General features: G+C 43.2%; 1 protein-coding gene across 1 annotated transcript in view; it reads left to right on the top strand.

The window, feature by feature from the left end:
- The window catches only part of LOC126188737 (uncharacterized), a 181,311-nt gene that overhangs the window by 136,881 nt on the left and 20,499 nt on the right, over window positions 1-23,931 (top strand). The window contains exons 5-6 of the mRNA XM_049930345.1: window positions 2,541-2,712; window positions 21,591-21,815. Coding sequence (XP_049786302.1) covers window positions 2,541-2,712; window positions 21,591-21,815 — 397 coding nt within the window. The remainder of the gene's footprint in view (window positions 1-2,540; window positions 2,713-21,590; window positions 21,816-23,931) is intronic.

The following is a 23,931-nucleotide window of genomic DNA, read 5'->3' as shown; positions in this document are numbered from 1 at the left end:
AATCTCAAAGTTTTTATTTCTTGTCCATGGATTTTAATGCCTACTCCGAACATTTCTTTTGTTTCTTTTACTGCTGGCTCGATATACAGATTGAATAGCATCGGGGAGAGGCTACAACCCTGTCTCACTCCTTTCCCAACCACTGCTTCCCTTTTATGTTCCTCGACTCTTATAACTGCCATCTGGTTTCTGTACAAATTGTAAATAGCCTTTCACTCCCTGTATTTTACCCCTGCCGGCTTCAGAATTTGAAAGAGAGTATTCCAATCAACGTTGTCAAAAGCTTTCTCTAAGTCAACAAATGCTAGAAACGTAGGTTTGCCTGTTCTTAATCTTTCTTCTAAGATAAGTCGTAGAGTCAGTATTGCCTCACTTGTTCCAACATTTCTACGGAATTCAAACTTATCTTCCCCGAGGTCGGCTTCTACCAGTTTTTCCATTCGTCTGTAAAGAATTCGCGTTAGTATTTTGCAGCTGTGACTTATTAAACTGATAGTTCGGTAATTTTCACATCTGTCAACACCTGTTTTCTTTGGGACCATATCCGTCTGATTAGGATGATTCTTTCGTGGTGCATCGTATTTTTTAAAAATGTGTTTGGTATGGTAAACTTAACTGCAGCGTAAAATACCCCCATTTGTCAATCCGTGAACACCGAACTCTCCCACCCCTCTTGGCCTCACTCGCAGCTGATAGGAATCTGCATAGAAAGATTCAAGTCCTACTGTGGACTGAGACCTGAAGCAGCCCACCCTGACCGCTTGTCCCACGATACAATTGTACACTCATGTTCATAAATTAAGAATAATGCTGATACATGGTAAACAATACTCTGGTGGGTGGTTTGCGGGTTTAAATCACCTCGGGGTATGACCATGCGGTGCATTTGACCTGCCGTCATCGCACGGTGGCGCTGGCAGCAGTCCACATACGCAGAAGTGTGTTGGTGCATGTCAGAGTACGGTGCAGCGAGTAAGTGTGCAGACGTTTTCAGACGTGCTAATGGTGACTGTGTGTTGAAAATGCCTCAAAGAACACATATTGATGACGTTATGAGGGGAAGAATACTAGGGCGACTGGAGGCTGGTCAAACACAGCAGGTTGTAGCACGGGCCCTCCATGTGCCACAAAGTGTGATCTCAAGATTATGACAACGATTCCAGTAGACAGGAAACGTGTCCAGGCGCTACAGTACGGGATGTCCACAGTATACAACACCACAAGAAGACCGATATCTCACCATCAGTACCCGCAGACGGCCACGGAGTACTACAGGTAGCCTTGCTCGGGACCTTACTGCAGCCACTGGAACAGTTGTCTCCAGACACAGTCTACAGACGACTGAACAGACATGGTTTATTCGTCCGGAGACCTGCAAGGTGCATTCCACTGACCCTGGTCACAGGAGAACCAGTAAAACCTGGTGTCAAGAACACAGTAAATGGTCAATGGAAATGTGGTCCCAGGTTATGTTCATGGACGAGTCCAGGTATAGTCTGAACAGTGACTCTCGCCGGGTTTTCATCTGGCGTGTACCAGGAACCAGGTACCAACCCCTTGAATGGGACCTGTATGGAGGTCGTGGTTTGATGGTATGGGGTGGGATTATGATTAGTGCATGTACACCCCTGCATGTCTTTGACAGAATAACTGTAAAAAAAATGGTTCAAATGGCTCTGAGCACTATGGGACTTAACATCTGAGGCCATCAGTCCCCTAGAACTTAGAACTACCTAAACCTAACTAACCTAGAGACATTACACACATGCCCGGGGCAGGATTCGAACCTGCGAATGTAGCGGTCGCGCGGTTCGTCACTGAAGTGCCTAGAACCGCTCGGCCACTCCGGCCGGCCAGAAGAACTGTAACAGGTCAGGTGTATCGGGATGTCATTTTGCATCAGTATGTCAGGGGTGCAATTGGTCCCACCTTCTTCCTGACGGATGATAACGGACGGTGTCACCGAGCTGCCAACATGGAGGAGTACCCTGAAACAGAAGATATCAGGTGAATGAAGTGGCCTGCCTGTTCTCCAGACCTAAATCCCAACGAGCACGTCTGGGATGCTTTCGGTCAACGTATCGCTGCACCTCTTCAAACCCCTACGACACTTCAGGAGCTCCGACAGGCAGTGGTGCAAGAACGGGAGGCTATACCCCAGCAGATGCTCGACCACCCGATCTAGAGTATGACAACCCGTTGTGCGGCCTGTGTACGTGTGCATGGTGATCATATCCCATATTGATGTCGGGGTACATGGGCAGGAAGCAGCGGCGTTTTGTAGCAAATGCGTTTCGGGACGGTTTTCTTATCACCAATAGTATGGACTTACAGATATATGTCGTGTGTGTTCCCTATAACCCTATCCTATTAGTGCCAGTTTTGTGTAGTGCCACGTTGTGTAGCACCACATTCTGCAATTATCCTTAATTTATGAGCATGAGCGTATATATTTTTTTAATTCTTCGCTTTACATGTTAATAGCGTCGGCACTGCTAGGGCGGCGCAGACTGCTTGCTGGCTGTGACTGTGTGCTGCAGACTAGCGCGAGCCTCTACCTGTGCTGGCACACGCTCAGGGGCCGCGCCGAGCTGGCGGCGCTGGGGGAGGTCTGCGACGATTGGGCGTCCTGTCTGCAGCCAGACGGCCGCAGCGACGTCAGGGCGAATGACACCCAGCCGTTCGCCTGCGCCCTCTATTCCTTCTGTCCAGGTAACAGGCAGCCGAGGAACGCCAGCAGCGCTGTTAACGTTATAAGGAAATCGTGATGACAATTCACAACGTGTGTCGTGCCAGAATTCGAGCCCAGAGTTCCTGCCCATCCAAACAGTCCCTTTAACCATTAGACTATCTGAGAATACCTCAAAGACTGCCTCAAACTTTCACTGTCTCTGATGCTTCTGCCTATGATTTCTGAACACTGTACCGTAGGGAACTCCATTGGGGTACATGGGAATAGCACCGCTGAAGGGGAACTCAGTTGGATCAGACCCATCTACATCTACACCTACATGGATGCTCTGCAAATCACATTTAAGTGCCTGGCAGAGGGTTCATCGAACCACCTGCACAATTTTCTATTATTCCAATCTCGTATAGCCCGCGGAAAGAATGAACACCTATATCTTTCCGTACGAGCTCTGATTTCCCTTATTTTATCGTCGTGATCGTACCTCGCTATCTAGGTAGGTGTCAAAAAAATATTTTTCGCATTCAGAGGAGAAAGTTGATGATTGGAATTTCGTGAGAAGATTCCGTTGCAACGAAAAACGCCTTTCTTTTAATGATTTCCAGCCCAAGTCCTGTATCATTTCTGTGACACTCTCTCCCATACTTCGCGATAATACAAAATATGCTGCCTTTCTTTGAACTGTTTTGATGTATTCCCTTAGACCTACCTGATAAGGATCCACTAAAAGAGGACGGACAAGCGTAGTGTACGCAGTCCCCTTAGTGGGTCTGTTACATTTTCTAAGTGTCCTGTCAATAAAATGCCGTCTTTGGTTAGCCTTCCCCACAACATTTTCTGTGTGTTCCTTCCAATTTAAATTGTTCGTAATTGTAATACCTAGGTAGTTCCACTACAGGCCATTAAAATTGCTACAACAAGAAAAAATGCAGATGATAAACGGGTATTCATTGGACAAATATATTATACTAGAACTGACATGTGATTACCTTTTCACGCAATTTGGGTGCATAGATCCTGAGAAATCAGTAGCCAGAACAACCACCTCTGGCCGTAATAACGGACTTGATACGCCTGGGCATTGAGTCAAACAGAGCTCGGATGGCGTGTACAGGTACAGCTGCCCATGCAGCTTCAACACCATACCACAGTTCATCAAGAGTAGTGACTAGCGTATTGTGACGAGCCAGTTGCTCGGCCACCATTGACCAGACGTTTTCAGTTGGTGAGGGATCTGCAGAATGTGCTGGGCAGGACAGCAGTCGAACATTTTCTGTATCCAGTAAGGCCCGTACAGGACCTGCAACATGCGGTCGTGCATTATCCTGCTGAAATGTAAGGTTTCGCAGGGATCGAATGAAGGGTAGAGCCACGGGTCGTAACATATCTGAAATGTGTTCAAAGGACCGTCAATGCGTACAAGAGGTGACCGAGACGTGTAACCAATGGTACCCCATACCATCACGACGGCTGATAGGCCAGTATGGCGATGACGAATACACGCTTCCAATGTGCGTTCACCGCGATGTTGCCAAACACGGATGCGACCATCATGATGCTGTAAACAGAACCTGGACTCATCCGAAAAAATGACGTTTTGCCATTCGTGCACCCAGGTTCGTCGTTGAGTACACCATCGCAGGCGCTCCTGTCTGTGATGCAGCGTCAAAGGTAACCGCAGCCATGGTCTCCGGCTGATATTCCATGCTGCTGCAAACGTCGTCGAACTGTTCGGGCACATGGTTGTTGTCTTGCAAACGTCCCCATCTGTTGACTCAGGGATCGAGACGTGGCTGCACGATCCGTTACAGTCATGCAGATAAGATGCCTGTCATCTCGACTGCTAGTGATACGAGGCCATTGGAATCCAGCACGGTGTTCCGTATTACCCTCCTGAACCCACCGATTCCATATTCTGTTAACAATCATTGGATCTCGACCAACGCGAGCAGCAATGTCGCGATACGATAAACCGCAATCGCGATAGGCTACAAACCGACCTTTATCAAAGTCGGAAACGTGACGGTACGAATTTCTCCTGCTTACAAGAGGCATCACAACAACGTTTCACCAGGCAACGCCGGTCAGCTGCTGTTTCTGTATGAGAAATCTGTGGGAAACTTTCCTCATGTCAGCACGTTGTAGGTGTCGCCACCGACGCCCACCTCGTTTGAATGTTCTGAACAGCTAATCATTTGCATATCACAGCATCTTCTTCCTGTCGGTTAAATTTTGCGTCTGTAGCATGTCATCTTCGTGCTGTAGCAATTTTAATGGCCAGTAGTGTAGTTGAATTTACGGCTGCTAGATTAGACTGATTTATCGTGTAACCGAAGTTTAACGAGTTCCTTTTAGCACTCATGTGGGATGACCTCACACTTTTCGTTATTTAGGGTCAACTGCCACTTTTCGTATCATTGAGATATTTCTTCTAAATCGTTTTGCAGTTGGTTTTGATCTTCTGATGACTTTATTAGTCGATAAACGACAGCGTCATCTACAAACAACCGAAGACAGCTGATCATATTGCCTGCAAAATCGTTTATATAGATAAGGTACAGCAAAGGGCCTATAACACTACCTTGGGGAACACCAGAAATCACTTCTGTTTACCCGATGACTTACCGACAATTACTACGAACTGTGACCTCTCTGACAGGAAATCACAAATCCAGTCACATAACTGAGACGATATTCCATAAGCACGCAATTTCACTACGAGCCGCTTGTGTGGTACAGTGTCAAAAGCCTTCCGGAAATCCAGAAATACGGAATCGATCTGGAATTCCTTATCAATAGCACTCGACACTTCATGTGAATAAAGAGCTAGTTGTGTTTCACAGGAACGATGTTTTCTAAACCCATCTTGAATTTGTGTCAGTAGACCGTTTTCTTCGAGGTAATTCATAATGTTGGAACACAATATAGGTTCTAAAATCCTGCTGCATATCGACGTTAACGATATGGGCCTGTAATTTAGTGGATTACTCCTACTACCTTCCTTGAATATTGGTGTGACCTATGCAGTTTTCCAGTCTTTGGGTACGGAACTTTCGTCGAGCGAACGGTTGTATATGATTGCTAAGTATGGAGCTAATGGATCATACTCCGAAAGGAACCTAATTGGTATACGGTCTGGACCAGAAGACTTGCTTTTATTAAGTGATTTAAGTTGCTTCATTACTCCGAGGATATTTACTTTTACGTTACTCATTTTGGCAGCTGTTCTCGATTCGAATTCTAGAATATTTAGTTCGTCTTCTTTTGTGAAGGCATTTCGTAAGGCTGTGTTTAGTAACTCTGCTTTGGCAGCTCTGTCTTCAATAGTATCTCCATTGCTATCGTGCAGAGAAGGTGGCAGGGGTAAAATACAGGGAGCGAAAGGCTATTTACAATTTGTACAGAAAGCAGATGGCAGTTATAAGAGTCGAGGCACATAAAAGGGAAGCAGTGGTTGGGAAGGGAGTGAGACAGGGTTGTATCCTATCCCCGATGTTATTCAATCTGTATTTTGAGCAAGCAGTGAAGGTAACAAAAGAAAAATTCGGAGTAGGAATTAAAATCCAAGAAGAAGAAATAAAAACTTTGAGGTTTGCCGATGATATTGTAATTCTGTCAGAGACAGCAAAGGACTTGGAAGAGCAGTAGAACGGAATGGATAGTGTCTTGAAGGGAGGATATAAGATGAACATCAACAAAAGCAAAACGAGGATAATGGAATGTAGTCGAATTAAGTCTGGTGATGCTGAGGGAATTAGATTAGGAAATGAGACACTTAAAGTAGTAAAGGAGTTTTGCTATTTTGGGAGCAAAATAACTGATGATGGTCGAGTGTGTGTGTGTGTGTGTGTTGGGGTTTATGGGCGCTCAACATCGAGGTCATCAGCGCCCGATGATGGTCGAAGTAGAGAGGATATAAAATGTAGACTGGCAATGGCAAGGAAAGCCTTTCTGAAGAAGAGAAATTTGTTAACATCGAGTATAGATTTAAGTGTCAGGAAGTCGTTTCTGAAAGTATTTGTATGGAGTGTACCCATGTATGGAAGTGAAACATGGACGATAAATAATTTAGACAAGAAGAGGATAGAAGATTTCGAAATGTGGTGCTACAGAAGAATGCTGAAGATTAGATGGGTAGATCACATAACTAATGAGGAGATATTGAATAGGATTGGGGAGAAGAGAAATTTGTGGCACAACTTGACTAGAAGAAGGGATCGGTTGGTAGGACATGTTCTGCGGCATCAAGGGGTCACCAATTTAGTATTGGAGGGCAGCGTGGAGGGTAAAAATCGTAGAGGGAGACCAAGAGAGGAATACACTAAGCAGATTCAGAAGGATGTAGGTTGCAGTAGGTACTGGGAGATGAAGAAGCTTGCACAGGATAGAGTAGCATGGAGAGCTGCATCAAACCAGTCTCAGGACTGAAGACCACAACAACAACAACAACAACATACTTCACATATGACCAGACTCTCTTTGGATTTTCTGCCAGGTTTTCAGACAAAGTTTCGTTGTGGAAACTGTTATAGGCATCTCGCATTGAAGTCAGCGCTAAATTTCGAGCTTCTGTAAAAGATCGCCAATCTTGGTGATTTTGCGCCTGTTTAAATTTGGCATGTTTGTTTCGTTGTTTCTGCATCAGTGTTCTAACCCGTTTTGTGTACCAAGGAGGATCGGCTCCGTGGTGCCCTACCTGCCACAGCCGATATACAAGCTGGGCATAAAGTCTTTCTCTGACTACAAAAATTTATTTATAAGGAGCTATGCTAGATACGTCTGCGCAGTTTGTTGCAAATAGTAACTTAACTCATAAGTTTTCTCATGAACATACTTCTACATGTGGTACGTTTGTTGGCCGTGGAACGTCTAGGCAATGTTCAATTTTATACTTAACACCGACACTGCGATATCGTATTTACCCACGACACAGAACAATGGACTTTCAGGTAAGATGTCTCTGCTTTATGGGAAAATACATCACGGATGTCGAATTCGGGTTGTAGACACGTGGATGACGACATGTGGAAGTTTGGGTCTGGCAAAGATCCGTGCTCGGATAGCCAAACGGTAAGGCGGCCGCTCGCGATAAACAGTAAATCTGGGTTCGAGTCCCGGTCCGGCACAAGTTGTCATTGTCGTCATTCCATTACACAGCTGATGACTGTCCGTATTCGCAGCTGCAAATACATTTCAGACATACAGTTTCTCTCCACGTTTTTCCTATCATCTCTACTCTCACCATCTCTACAGCATCTTGTATTCATACTGTAAGAGTCTGCATATGAGGAACTGTTGAACTGGATGCTTTACCCTTAACGTAGCTGTTTAAAAAAGTTAAGAGCTCGTATGTCAGATGAACGTGGTGGCCATGACGTTGTACCGTCTCTATAGACCCATTTGTCCAGATATGTTACATCCAAGAACTGGTGAACAAGTACTCCCCACTGCGGCGGTGCATCATCATTCCTATGACTGAGATGCAAAGTATACTTTCAACGTGTCCAGGTAAATAATTGCCGTAATGGTAGGCTCAGTGAAAATGAGCGGTCCAAAACGTGCGTTGTGCAGTAAGCCACACCACAGATTCATTTTCGAACTGTCCTTTATTTGTTGTACAATGATATGTGGATTTTCCATCCCCCAGATATGGACATTATTTCTGCTGATTTCCCCAGAGATGTGATAAGTCGCTTCACCGAAACAAAAGTTATTAATGTAGTGATGGTCTCCATATATTTTCACCAGCACGTTCCTAACAAATCAGGACATCCGAACCTATCATCTGGCTTGCAGGAACCGCACTTTGTATGTATGGGATTGCAGCCGTTTCCGCAAAATCCTCACCATAGTGCCCTGAGGTATGCCTGTTCATCTGAAAACATGACGTGTCAATTCCTGCGGACAGCGTTGAAATGCTGTATCCGTGGTATCAATAGTGTTGTCACTCACTCCAGGTCTACCGCGTCTTACCTCATCGCCAACACTATTGGTATATTCAAGCTTCTGATACAATCTTTCGACGCTGGCAGATCTCAACCATAGGCAGTCTGGAACTGTCGCTGAATTGTAAGAGACCACCATGTTTGAAGAAGCCACAAAACACATTGCGATTTTTCCTGGGTGAACGCCATTGCAGCAGGCAGTACTCCTAAATTAAAGGCATCGCAGGAATCGAACTTGGGTTTTCCTCTGGTTGTGAGAAACAGGATGATAGTGGTGTGCCCACGGTTGGTTCCTGATGACAGAATAGCAACATTTATTGATCAACTGAAATACGAGGTGCATTCAAGTTCTAAGGCCTCCGATTTTTTTTCTCCAGACTGGAAAGAGATAGAAACATGCGCATTGTTTTAAAATGAGGCGTATTGTCAATACGTCCCAGAGATGGCAGCACCGTACGGCAGATGGAATTTTACCGCCAGCGGCGAGAACGAGAACTGTTTTAAATACTTAAAATGGCGACGTTTTCCTTACTTGAACAGCGTGCAATCATTCGTTTTCTGAATTTGCGTGGTGTGAAACCAATAGAAATTCATTGACAGTTGAAGGAGACATGTGGTGATGGAGTTATGGATGTGTCGAAAGTGCGTTCGTGGGTGCGACAGTTTAATGAAGGCAGAACATCGTGTGACAACAAACCGAAACAACCTCGGGCTATCACAAGCCGGTCTGACGACATGATCGAGAAAGTGGAGAGAATTGTTTTGGGGGATCGCCGAATGACTGTTGAACAGATCGCCTCCAGAGTTGGCATTTCTGTGGGTTCTGTGCACACAATCCTGCATGACGACCTGAAAATGCGAAAAGTGTCATCCAGGTGGGTGCCACGAATGCTGACGGACGACCACACGGCTGCCCGTGTGGCATGTTGCCAAGCAATATTGACGCACAACGACAGCATGAATGGGACTTCCTTTTCGTCGGTTGTGACAATGGATGAGACGTGGATGCTATTTTTCAATCCAGAAACAAAGCGCCAGTCAGCTCAATGGAAGCACACAGATTCATCGCCACCAAAAAAATTTCGGGTAACCGGCAGTGCTGAAAAAATGATGGTGTCCATGTTCTGGGACAGCGAGGGCGTAATCCTTACCCATTGCGTTCCAAAGGACACTACGGTAACAGGTGCATCCTACGAAAATGTTTTGAAGGACAAATTCCTTCCTGCACTGCAACAAAAACGTCTGGGAAGGGCTGCGCATGTGCTGTTTCATCAAGACAACACACCCGCACATCGAGCTAATGTTACGCAACAGTTTCTTTGTAATAACAACTTTGAAGTGATTCCTCATGCTCCCTACTCAACTGACCTGGCTCCTAGTGACTTTTGGCTTTTTCCAACAATGAAAGACACTCTCCGTGGCCGCAAATTCACCAGCCGTGCTGCTATTGCCTCAGCGATTTTCCAGTGGTCGAAACAGACTTCTAAAGAAGCCTTCGCCGCTGCCATGGAATCATGGCGTGAGCGTTGTGAAAAATGTGTACGTCTGCAGGGTGATTACGTCGAGAAGTAACGCCAGTTTCATCGATTTCAGGTGAGTAGTTAATTAGAAAAAAAAAAAACGGAGGCCTTAGAACTTGAATGCACCTCGTACATTAGCTGTTGGTCCTCCGGATATTCTTGGCAGTGACGAAAGTGACCAGCCAGACGCTCACAACGTGCGCCCGCTGCCGAGACTGTAGCTGCGCTGGAGTAACTGGAATATGCTGCTCCGGCAGAGGCGCCACATACAGCCTTGCTGGGTCGTACCGCGGCGGCTGGAATCATGCCCTCAGGCCTCTGTTGTAATCACTACTGGGGGGCGTGGCGGCGGTGGTAATGTGACAGGTCAGTGCCCTGTCTCAGCGACCATCTATGGCGGCGGCTGTCTGGCGTCAGTGGACCAGGGTCCCCGGCTCCAGCTCGTCATGGTGCCGACCGCGGTGGTCTAGAGGCTCTAGGCGATCAGTCCGGAGCCGCGTGACTGCTACGGTCGCAGGTTCGACTCCTGCCTTGGGCATGGATGTGTGTGATGTCCTTAGGTTGGTTAGGTTTAAGTAGTTCTAAGTTCTAGGGGACTGATGACCATAGATGTTAAGTCCCATAGTGCTCAGAGCCAGCCTCCAGTCATGGAGGCAGCGTCCCAAGACGATGGCGACAGTGCATTACCTCAGGTGACGATTCCCATCACAGGTGGCTGCCTGCTGACAGTGTCTCACGATAGAGAGGGCTGCATGGACTTATCCTCTTCTGCACCCAGTTGCAGCCTAGTACTGCGTGTTATTTAGGGCAGTCACTTACTCTAGTACAAAAAGGTGTGCATTATTCAGGAACACACATTTTCAATAACTGGCCAGCATGCATAAAAAGCTTAACAGACATTGAAATTCAGTATAAGAGAAGCCTAAAGGATTTATTGGTGGCCAACTCCTTCTACTCCCACTTCCTCTGTGTTCCTCGCTGGCGGCCGTGCCAAGGCGTTCCGTACTGGGTACGCGCCCGCCAGACGTGTTTCTAGCACTATCGACACGCTGCAGACGTTCCTCATGCTATTGTCGATCGCACCGGCTCTCTATTGTGCCTCTGTCATTCTCCTGGCATTGTAGATTCAGTACGCATCTACAAGGTGCACTTCCTGGCGAATCGGGCTGCTGTGGGAATTGTATATGCTCTCCGTGCAACCCGCAGCAATCTCTCCTGGTGGGGTCGCCATCTGAAGTTCTGTATCGTGTCTGCTTCCAGGCTGTGTGGTGCCTGAGGATTCGCGTGGTTGATGTTGTTCCCTCTCTTGTCTGTGAGCGCTACAGGTGTCTCCGGAGGAGGTAGTTGCCACCTGGTGCTCCATAACAGATTCGTTTCATTTGTTTACGACCCTGGTCGTCTGTGGTTCATTATCAGAGAAGATAACGTTTTTCCATTGTCTCTGCAGTAGTACCAAAGCTGGATTCCGCGCCACACAGAACTGATATCCTGCTTCCCCATTGATCAGCTTCTCTATCATCTTGATTTCGATAGATTCAATGCTTAGACTGATGGTCAGCTTCCATTCCTGAACGTCCTGGTGAAAAGGAAGACAGACGGCACGTTAGCCCACAATGTGTATAAGGAACAACACACACTGACTTATATTTACAGGCTGACAGCTGCCATCATCTGGCGCAGAAGAACTGGATACTGAGAACACTTGTACACTGAGCCAGGACACTATATGACTCAGACAGCTTGGCAGCAGAGTTAGAACATCTACAGCAAGCGTTCACAGACAATGGGTACTCAACCAGGGACAACCGCAAAACGCTACATTCCACCAGACGACCTGATTTAACGGGAGAAGAACAAGAAGAAGAGAAGAGGAGGGCAGCCCCTCTACGGTACACAGGGCCTATATCTGCTAAGATCAGCAGGATCCTGAACAAACACAAAATCAAAAGTGCATTCTGAATGTTGAACAAGATCAGGTCCCTCCATGAAATGGTCAAAGATGATCTGAGGTTAAGAAAACCTGGTATCTACCACATACCATTTGGTTTTTCTTACACCGGTCAAACCAACAGAACAGTTGACATAAGATGTAAAGAACACAAAGACTTACCAGGCTACGACAGGCCACGATATCAGCAGTAGTAGAACATTGTCTGGAACTTGAACACGCCATGAATTATAATAAAACCAGGATCCTGGCTCAGACCCACAGATTCTGTGATAGTGTGATAACTGAATCCATCGAAATCAAGATGACAGAGAACCTGATCAACCGGGAAATAGGATACCAGCTCAGTACGGTGTGGAATCTGTCTTTGGAACTACTGCAGAAACAACAGAAAAAAGTTATCTTCTCCTGTAGCGACCCTCAGATGACCAGGGGAGCGATGAAAGGGATCAAATTTCGTAGGGAGCACCAGGCAGCAACTACTTCCTCGAGAGACAACTGTAGCACTCATGGACAAGAGAGGGAACATCAACCAGCCGATACCCCAGGCACCACACAACCTGGGAGCAGACAGTACAGAACTCCAGGCAACAGCCACCGCCGCGAGAGATTCCGTGACACGGGAAAACAGCGGAAATGGGCGCGGATGGAAGACGAAATGCCGAAAAGACGAATAGCACCGCCAACAGAAACGGTCGCAGCGGGCGCGGACGGCGTAGGGAACGCCAGTCACCGCCCAGGCATAAATATGGGACACAGTCAGCTTGTTGACCTGTCACAGAAAACAGCTGATGAAGACGCCGAGTTACAATGTCGAAATATTATATTGGGAAGACGCAGACCCCCAGCAGTATAACCGGTTCCACGAGATGACACCAAATCGCTGGAGAAGTCCACGAAAAGACATAAAATAGTAGACTGGGAATGTCTGTACAATCAAAAGAGAAGCGAAAGCATTTTTTACTACCCATTCTTTCCACAAATTATTATCCAAATGCAAGATTTGGAGGCTTTTGTTAACCGTTTCACATTTAACAATCTTAACTCTATTTTTATGGCATATGGATATCTGGTACACTTCGATAAATACAAATGTGGTTGTGGAAGTCGTACAGTGTGGGTACAATACAGCTAAGGTGTGACATGGTATGGAAAAATAATAATGCTTTACTGCTTGAATATTTACACAGTAAAAAGTACACGTCTGTTCTGGATGGAAGTTAAGAACACACTAAAGTCCGTGATAAAGGCACAGATATTCCACTTAAGGCACGTCGCGATGTGTATCGCAGAGGATGTCCCCACAGAGCCTCTTCCTTCCCCCCCCCCCTTCCCCCACAGCTCAGAGAGCTGAAGGGGACCTATTTTCAAAGTGACGTTATGCAGATGCACGCAACCAGTTGTATCATGACTGGCACTTTCACGAGTCATGACCATTTTTCGAAGCGGCTGTTGTTGTGTGTGTGGTATGAGCGCTGAGCGGTTCGTATAGCTGTAGCTGGTGTGTGAAGCATCTGGTGTCTCCACACAGGTAGCCAATAGTACAACTGAAGGGACGGGGAGGGGTGTTGGTGGCGAGGATGCCGGCATGTGGAGGCTACACATGCCAGAGAAACTTTGATCTGATGAAAAGAGTGGCATATGTTGGGGAGCAAGTGCAGTCAACATGAGCTGGTGAATTATACGCCAAATCGAACTTCCTTGGGCGTGGTCATGCAGAGACCATCCGTAGCAGAATGGGGGCTGTGGGGAGGCAGGAATGCAGTGTACCAATGTGTTTTGGATCCTGGTTGAAGTGGTGTGGACACAGATGCAATTGGAGAGTCTAGTATTGTTGTGTTGAACAACTGTCAGGAAGAGCCATTGTAACTGTCAGTGGTGGTTGAAGACGAACTGTGCAGTTGGAAGTTGTCGAAAAGGCACCATATAGCATTTGGTTCCTGTGAATGTTGTGGCATCATAGAGCATTGTCATAGTGTGGTAGTCAAATGTGAAACCTAGTGAACATAACTGGTGGGGTCAGTGTTGTCATGTGAAGATTGGCAATGGACAGCAAAACTGAGCTGTACTGCTGGGGTCATGTAGAAGGGACATGGCGACAGTGCGCTATTCAGCTGGAGAGGCTTGCCTGATGATAGTAGCGATAGCGTAGCCAGGTGGTGGGGCATGACATGGTGCACAAATGTGTGTGCTTAACTGTGTGTCACAGGTCGGTGACAGTGGGGTGATGGGCAGAGGGGGAAGTGGGCAGAATGAGACGACAGTTGGCGTGGCTGGTTGGTAGGTCTGGGGCCTCACATGCACTTCCACTGTCATTGTCATGACAGTTGTGTGCTAAGGCCACGAGTTGCTCGTGCACCAGGACAGTGGCAGCAGATATGTCGTTATTACATTGCAGGAGCAATGTGTTCTTCATACTGAGTGTGTACAATGATGCATGACAGTTGGCGTAGCGTTGGTGAATCACTAGGGACTCGTGAGCTGAGGAGCCACAATGCTTGAATTAGTTGATGGATGTACGATTGTCTTCCTGTTATTTGTCTTGAACGTTTATTGTACCAGGTAGGGAAAGAGATGCCAGGGCAAAAGGTCCTGGAATGCTGTGGCCAGTCTCAAAGTTCAGGAGCATGACATGTTGTATGACTAATGAGGTGTAGAATTGGCATAAGTCCATCACTAGGCTGATTGTATGATGTCCATAAATAGAATGTCCATGTGAGGTGGTGAGACAGTAACCGGTTGTAGTGTCCACGTTATGGATCCCTACACTGGCCGGCCAGGGTGGCCGAGCAGTTCTGGGCACTACAGTCTGGAACTGCGCGACCGCTACAGTTGCAGGTTCGAATCCTGCCTCGGGCATGGATGTGTGTTATGTCCTTAGGTTAGTTAGATTTAAGTAGTTCTAAGTTCTAGGGGACTGATGCCCTCAGAAGTTAAGTCCCATAGTGCTCAGAGCCATTTGAACCATTTTGATCCCTATACTGTGATCGTCAAGCTGGTAGCCTCATGCAGCTGCAGTGTCATAGGTTTATCCTTTGTCAATGAGCCATACATTGTAGATGGTTGATGTCAGAACTTATTTCTGCCAAAAGGTGGTTCATGGGATGGAAGGAGGCAAGCAGCACTGCTGAATACAAGGTTCTTGCAATTGGGACCAGTGGAGATAGAAGCTGAATGGAACACTTGTCAGAGTCCAAGTCAGTAAGGAGATTGTGTTCATGTGTACAATCTGAAATGTGAAGCTGGTAGCAGTCATTGTCCTTGGAGTGAGAGAATATTCGTGCCATGTGGAGCATTTATAAAATTAGAACAGTCTTCTCAACTAGGTGAATTTGTTGTGTGCATTATCAAGTAGTTATAAGACAGGCAACAGTCACCTGCAGTGTCACCAAACTGCTCACATGTGGATGAGGTAGGGCGTGATTTAAGGTTGCTGGGTGAAAGGCATAGTCAGTCACATGTTGCAGATGCTTGGGTGCAACACAGTTGACAATGATCTGTGCAGGCAAGGGTGCAGCATGCATATTGGGATTCTGTGCAGGCCGAGGTGTGATGTGGATGATGACAAAGTGGAAGTTTGTTGATGTTGCATTAAAGTTGTAGCTCCACCCGGGGCCAGTGACATCAGAGTCAGAAGCATGTTGAGGCTGATGCTGTGGCAGATGGCTGCCAGCATTGTTATCAACAATATCAACATGTTGGCAGTGTTCCATGGAATGTTCTTGAAGTAACTGTTTCTTTGTGACGTCAGTCATTACAAATAAGCTTTCAACAATCATGGACCAAGCTTAAGAATAAGAATAAGAATCTTTATTAGCCGTTCAGTATTTTCTTATACAATGGGCTTCGTCAATAAGTTCAATTACAGTATAAAGATAGTTATATTCTCATAACAATGTATATATAAATCATGTGAAATTTAGTGTAGTACAATAGCACACATTTGGAATTTTATATATTATTAATTTCACAATAAAAAGGAAAGCATTATACAGATTTATATTAAGCAGGGAGTATTCATGTTGATGACACTATGTCATTATCATATACATGTTGATAACACTATGTTATTATCCTAAGCTATTGATACAAATTTAGGTCCTACTACAGGCAGAGGTACCTTTCTCTATGTTAAAACAGCAAATTTTCCATATTACAATCTTTAAATTCATCAACTGAGTAAAATGCTTTACCTTTGAGCCATTGACCCAATGTTGTCTTAAATTTACTTTTAGATACTGTTTGTACAATTTTAGGGAGCATATTAAACAGTTTGAGGCCTACATATTTATAACTATTATGTACCTTAGACAGTCTAGAGTATGGCAGATCAATTGTGTGGTTTCGTCTTGTATTGTGGGTGTGGACAGATGACCTAAGGGGATATTGAGCTATGTTTTCTTTTACGTGTAGTAAGCAATAATAGATGTACAGACAAGGAACTGTCATGATGTTAAGTTTTTTGAAATGTTCCCTGCATGTATCCCTGGGAGATAAACCCACTACACATCATGGAGCTTTTTTTTGCCATCTGAAAATTGATATTGAACTGGGAGAATTTCCCCAAAGCAGAATACCATAAGAAAGATGGGGGTGGATATAAGCAAAATATGAATGCAGCAGTAAGTTTTGGCTGACATTAATCCTAAGCTTATAAAGTAGGAACATAGCATGTGCAAGTTTAGAACAGACGTATGTGATATGTTTATTCCAGCAAAGTTTCTTGTCAATCATCATTCCTAGCAGTTTAACGGACTTATTTTCTTTGTTTGATACCTTAAAATTAAAGAATATTTCCTTAGTTTTTGTTTCATTTATGAATAGGGAGTTTTCACTAAACCAATGAACTGATTTTTCAAATATTATATTATTTTTTTCTCGTACAGATTCAAGAGTCTGTCCTGAATTGATAAAAGTTGTATCGTCTGCATAGAGGACTGTTTTACAGGGTAAATACTGTGGCATATCATTAACATACACTACAAACAGGAAGGACCCAAGTATGGAGCCCAGTGGCACACCTCTTTTTATTGTTTGTGGGTTTGACAGCTGCCCATTTACACTAACAAATTGTACTCTGTTGCTTAAGTAGGATTCTAATAATTTCAGGGTGTCCTCTTCCATGCCGTAGTGTCTTAATTTCATGATCAAAGTACTATGAGATACAGTGTCAAATGCTTTACTCAGGTCTAGGAGAGTAGCACATGAGATTAATTTATTTTCAAAGCCATCATATATATCACTAACAATATTTTCAACTGCTTTAACTGTGGATAGTTTAGACCTGAATCCATACTGTGAGTTACTTAACAAATTATTCCTCTCAAAATAGTGATTCATTTGTTGGTGAACACAGTCTTCGATTATTTTAGATATTATTGGGATTAATGAGATAGGGCGATAGTTACTTGGATTTGATTTATCTCCTTTCTTAAATATGGGAATAGTTACTGCTATTTTCAAACAGTCGGGGAAAATCCCTTGCTGTAACATATGATTAGTGAGAGTGGTTAAAGGGGGCAGAAGATCACTTGATATCTTCTTTATGACAAAGTTTGACAGACCATAGAAGTCCTCTGCTCTGGAACTACTTAGTTTGCCTATTGCTTTGCTAACATCATTTTCAGTTACTGTTGCCCAGCAGAATTTATGGACTACATACTTATTTGAACCTAAAAGAGTTTTAGCATCAAGCATGGCGTTGAGGGGAGACAAATCTTGTTGTAAACTGAAGTTAACAAAGTGTGAGTTTAAGATATCTGGGGCTATGGGTATAGCTACTTGAGTTGTTGGTCTATTTATTTCACTTTTAATTACTTCCCAGGCAGCTTTACAGCTGTTTCTGGATTTAAGAATATAGTTATCATTCGCCCTACGTTTTGTCAAACTTATTTCAGATCTATAAATTTTTCTTATTCTAATGTACATCTCTTTGTACTCGTTGCTGTTATGAGATCTGTCCTTAAACATAAGAAGCATAATCCTGATGCTATTGAGGTATGGCGTAAACCAATTATTTAGTCTCTGTGGTTTATGAGCTCGGTTATTATTCTGTCTTTTTACTAATCTGGGACAACACTCATCAAATAAATTGCAATTTCCTCTATAAATAATTTGCTTGTGTTATTCACACACATATCTTTGTATAAGATGTCATTCCAGTTAACTGACCTTAATCTGGTTCTAGACTCTCTTATGTTGCATTCATTCATAGGTCTAACAGTTTTGTGTTGTTCATCTGGAATGCTGACTGGAACTGTAATCCATAGGCCATCATGGTCAGCTAGGCCTAACTTCACTACTCCAATTTCAACATTATTTTCATGGATATTACGTATTATATTGTCTAAGCATGCATTATATCTTGTAGGCTTATCATTTAGACAATAGCAATCAAAAGCTCTTAGGCTATCCAAGAATTCCAATATGATATGACTCTGTACCCTGATATCCATATTAATATCACCAAAAATTAAGATTCTTTGGTATTTATATTTAGGCTTAGTTAGTAAGACTAACAGTTTTTTTAAATTTACCATAAATTCATTTTCACTAGAAGATGGTGTGCGATATACAGATGCAACAATAATATTATGTTTAGGTATATGTACAACTGCAGCCTCAAAGATGGTGTCTATACACAGGTCTGTGACATCAATAGTAAAGTATTGTAGATTTAGTCTATTCTTAATATATATTGCAACACCCCCATGTCCAATTGTTGATCTGCAGTAACTACTAGCTAAGGAGTAACCAAATGGAATATTGAGATCAATTTCTGATGAATATAGCCAGTGCTCATTTACACTAAGTATACCACAGTTGGAAGTTTCTAACCAGTACTGCAATTCTTCCAACTTCTTTCTTAAAGACTGTATATTAATATGTAAGAACAGAAGACTATTTTTGCTAACCCTGGGCAGTAAAGATGAGGGTTCAGATTGTCTTCTTAAGGGCACTTCTATACAGCTGATATCTTGAGTTGTTTGTAAGTCTACTGCTGGTAGCCAGGCCCCATTTTGACAACGTTTGGATGCATCTAGTTTCCTGGACTTAAAGTTGGTCCATGCAAAATTGAATATGTTCCTGATATGTCTATGATGAGGGACAAATGTTCAAAATCCGCACAGACAGCAGTTGCAAAGGCAGGTTGAATTAATGTGTGCTTGGTGCAGAAGAAACAGTATCAATGGTGAAAGAACATGAATCTGAGCAGCTGGAATGTTGCAGTTCATCAGTTGCATAGTGTTTGTGCAAAATGGGAATGCCAACAAGGTCCCAAAGTAGATCTTTTGTTGCTTTCAGTTTGGGATTATTGTCAGAAGTTGAACCACAGTATTGAAGCACATTACTTGTGGAACTGATCACTGCAAGTGGTCAAAGAGTTAATGGAGAAGCACTGCACTGTTAAGAATGGGAAATGTTGGTGTGTTGTACAAATTTTGGCACATGGACAGCTATACATGGATCACATTGTCGAAGTGTAACATTCAGTTTAGTACATATCTGGCATAATTCTTGGTTGTTGCAGATCACCAATGTGGAAGTTGTGCAGTGCGGGCACAATATTAATTTAGGTATGACATGGTACAGAATTATAATAATGTTTACTGCATGAATATTTACACAATAATAGGTACACTTCTGTTCTGCTTGGAAGATAAGAATGCACTAAAGTCTGTGGTCAAGTCACAGATATTCCACTTTTACATCAGAAAATTATATTGCAGTGGATGTTCCCACCTCATCATCTAAAAATTAAGTTAGCAGTATTTGATAAACAATACCTATTTAACAGAACTTAAGAAAACAACTAACAGTTTCTCAATGTTATTGTAAATACACAGTATGTGGTTTTAAACTATAGCTGTACCAAGATGATATCCACTGCCCCTTGTAATACTACATCTCTGCAATTCATTCTACACTCATCATCATGCGCATATAAAAGACATGTCCATATGGGTATGACTGGCAGGCCCTGCAGAAATGACTGCCCAGTGAAAATTTATATAAGAAGCAATTGGGTTAAACATTTAATACAGTCATTAGTAGAGAAACTTAAGACTTTCAATGCTTTAACCTGTGTTAGAGTTTCATTCACAACAACAACAAAATATCTTATAAATCAAGTAAGGCATAGTTCCAAAGCTCTTTGACACCAGGTGATTGAGCAATGCAGTTCATGGCCAGTGGCAAAGTATACATTTGTTTGCATTTGGTTTCAACTTGTTCTGTGATACACAGGCAAAATGACTCAAAAGGTCCCTTCATATCATCCACAGGAGGCACTTTCTTAACTTGTTATTTCCTTACACAAGACTCAAAAGTTCCCTTTGTATCATCCACAGGAGGCACTTTCTTAACTCGTTATTTCCTTACACAACAGATCATATGAACTGAAACATGGGAGCAGCAAACATACTGGCTGGAGAGGCAAATGCATCACATATTCCTCCTTTTTTGCTTCATCTCTACACCTTTGTGTGTCACCCCAGTCCTTAATCAGTAGAAATCTGATAAAAGTAGAAGCCTCCAGTTAAATAACATACTTGTTTTAGCATGTACTCACTGACATTTGAAAAGTAGTAAAATAGCAGCAATTCTGTTATTGAACATGTTATGGATTTTTATTTGTACTTGGAAATTATAACTACCAAAATTAGTCATCAATAAAGTATTATTCATCAAATATAGAGGTAATAGGAATTTTGTCAAATATATTACAGATGTGGAGCATGTTTTACAAAAGTAAAAATAATTTGTTTTTACAAAAAAGGAATGAGCAAGTTAAGAAGGCAGCACTTGAGTTTAACAAGCACACTTTGCCATATTAATCATTTTAGTGACATATGTCTGCTTGTAGGCACAAAATAGGAACATGAGGGGTAGAAGAATTTATATACCTCTATACCCCTCCAGGTTAATTTTCAGACGACCTTTTTCTTGCTTTTTTTCACTCAATTTTTGCAAATACACCCCTCCTCCTCTTTGTCCCTGCACCATTTGTGGGGGGTCTATCTTCTACCTTCCACCATCTAGGTATAGCTCTGCTGTCATGTCTGCAAACACAATATTAGTGAATACCTAAAATAGCATTTATGATAATGTGCTATCCAACTAACATTTTCACATGGATAACAGTGGATCAATTTATTCAGAACAGTTTGTAATACTGGCCACTAGGAGAAGAACCTGGTACAATTGCTACTCTGCCCACAACAAAGGAGTTTTAGTTACCATCCAATTGTATGCCACAAAAAGAATGTAGATGTTTAGTGTCAGTTAATAATTAACACAATGAACAGCTTAGTTTTGAGCAGCTGTTTTACTTTGTTAATGTATACCTTCTGTTGTGACTGTGTAATAACCAGAGAAGAATATTATAACTTCTGTTGTCCCATGTACCTGGGACTTCAATCTTGATGTGATTTATGAAAGATGTTGAACAAATGGATACAGTGCCAACTTAAAAATGCCTGTAACAGATCCTTGTTGCCCACGGCTAAAGCATGTGTCAGCAATAGAGGAGTGCTGGCAAGATGCTGAAGGAAACCCTTGCTGGGAGGAAGCACCAGAGGGCTCTAAGGAGTGCTTGCTGCCTTTTGAGCTCAACACTGACCTAGATGAACTGAGACTTAATCACTGGAATCTTTCTTGCCAATGTAGTCAGCCTGGATTTGTCTGGAGTTCCAGATTTGGAATATGCATTGGTTAGTAGATTTTCCATGTAACCATTTGGGTAAAAATATATCACTTACTGAGCAAAAGAATGTAACAATTCTGGTACAAAAATTTTAGTCTGAAATACATGTTCATGCACCCATTCTAACGTCTTTTGTTTCCAAATTATATTGCATTATATTATTTTATAATTTGTACAATAAAGAGACTAAAAAGTTGTTGAAAATGCTAGCAGGATTTTTGCATCTTGCTTAGTTCTTGCACAGTTTCATTTGTAACTGTCTGTAGATCCAATCAAGAAGGAGATCCTTCAAAGATGTGCAGTGAGCCAAGATATATGAGTGGTGGACAAAAATTAGAAACACCACAAACACCACACATTACCATACTGGTACCTAATATGTTGTAGGAAAAACTTTGGCATTCAGAACAGCTTCGTCATCTTGGAATAGACAAATACAATTCCAGTAGGGTTCTCAAGGGAATTTTATACCATTCTTCTGTAAAATAGTGGCATCTTCAGGGTACGAAGATTGTGAACACTTTTCTCCAAAGTAGACTGCAAAGGCTCAATACTGGTGACCATGGTAGCCAGGGGAGATATGACAATTCATCCTTGTGCTCACAAAATGAGTCCTGGATGATGTGATGATGATGATGAGCGTTTGGCGTCATTGGCCGGGAGGCCCCTCGCGGGGCAGGTCCGGCCGCCTTGGCGCAGGTCTTATTACATTCGGCGCCACATTGGGCGACCTGCACGCCGGATGGGGATGAAATGATGATGAACACAACACAACACCCAGTCCCTGAGCGGAGAAAATCTCCGACCCAGCCGGGAATCGAACCCGGGCCCGGAGGACGGCAATCCGTCACGCTGACCACTCAGCTACTGGGGCAGACCCTGGATGATGTGAGCTGTGTGAACAGGTGCCTTGTTGTCTTAGAATGCATGGACATTCATGATAAGCCATATCGTCTCATAATCCTCACCAGTAATGTGCACTAGCAGAATAACCATGGTGTCCAAGTAATAGCATGATAATAAGACTGCCAAAATTATCATGGAACTCCCACAATGTTTTACTCTTGGGACATAAGCTCAGTGAGAAGATGGACACAGTGTGAAACAAGACTCATCTGACAATGTTTCTTCTATTGCTCAACACTCAAAGTTATATGGCTTCAGCACCACATTTTGGTGTTACAAGCATTTGCCTCATTGATGAGTGGTAATGATATTCCAGCTCACCCTGCAATTTCCTGCTTATGGAGCTCCCTTCATGTTGTTTTGGTGCTGGCAGAGCTCACAAGTGCAACATTCAGTTCTGCAGTGACTTTTGTACATGTCATCCTCTTATTTTTTGTCAAAATCCTCTTCAATAACTGTCTATCATGCACACACAACACACACTTTTGTCTGCTTTGATACTTAGTGGTACATATTTCTTCCCCTTCACTGTATGTGGTGTAAATCTTCAAGAAGGTGTCTCTTCAAACACCAAACATTTCAGCTTCCTTGGTTACAGAAGCACCCACCATACAAGCACCAACAGCTTGGCCAGCTCACATTCACTTAGCCCTGACATAGCTACACAGAACACTGTTCTGACCATGACTGACATGTGCAACATGTAGAGGACATTGCACAGTGCTATTCATGACCACATATAACAGCATAACCTGCACATCTGCTTTTAGGTTCAAGCATGCATTTCTCATGGTGTTTCCATATTTTTGTCTAACCCTTTTCATTAAACAAAGACAAACACCATTGTCTTCAAATGGAACCTCACAGTCTGTATGGACAAGTATATCATTAAAATGTAATCTGCCATACTGTATTAATAATATACTATCATTACATTGTTCAATACTCTTTGCAGTTGTGCCAGCTAAACTTAACAAGAAAAATTAGATGGAAAGGTGTTACTTTAAGAAAAAATATAGGAGCTGCTGTTGTATCAGTTGTAGTAAATAGATGTTGGTCATCTTCTGTTGGTAGCAGAATATTAGTTTTATCACATTGGTTTTACTGAGTGAAAATAGGGTCGTAACTTAATCTGTAATAACATACATAATGCATCATACCCACACTATTTGTAACTGGTTTCTCCTAATTTTGTAGTACTTCTTTCATCCTCTATC

This window comes from Schistocerca cancellata, chromosome 5 (genome assembly GCF_023864275.1).
Source record: "Schistocerca cancellata isolate TAMUIC-IGC-003103 chromosome 5, iqSchCanc2.1, whole genome shotgun sequence".
NCBI lineage: Eukaryota > Metazoa > Arthropoda > Insecta > Orthoptera > Acrididae > Schistocerca > Schistocerca cancellata.
Note: the sequence above shows the minus strand (reverse complement) of the source record. Positions and strands in the feature narration are given on the sequence as shown.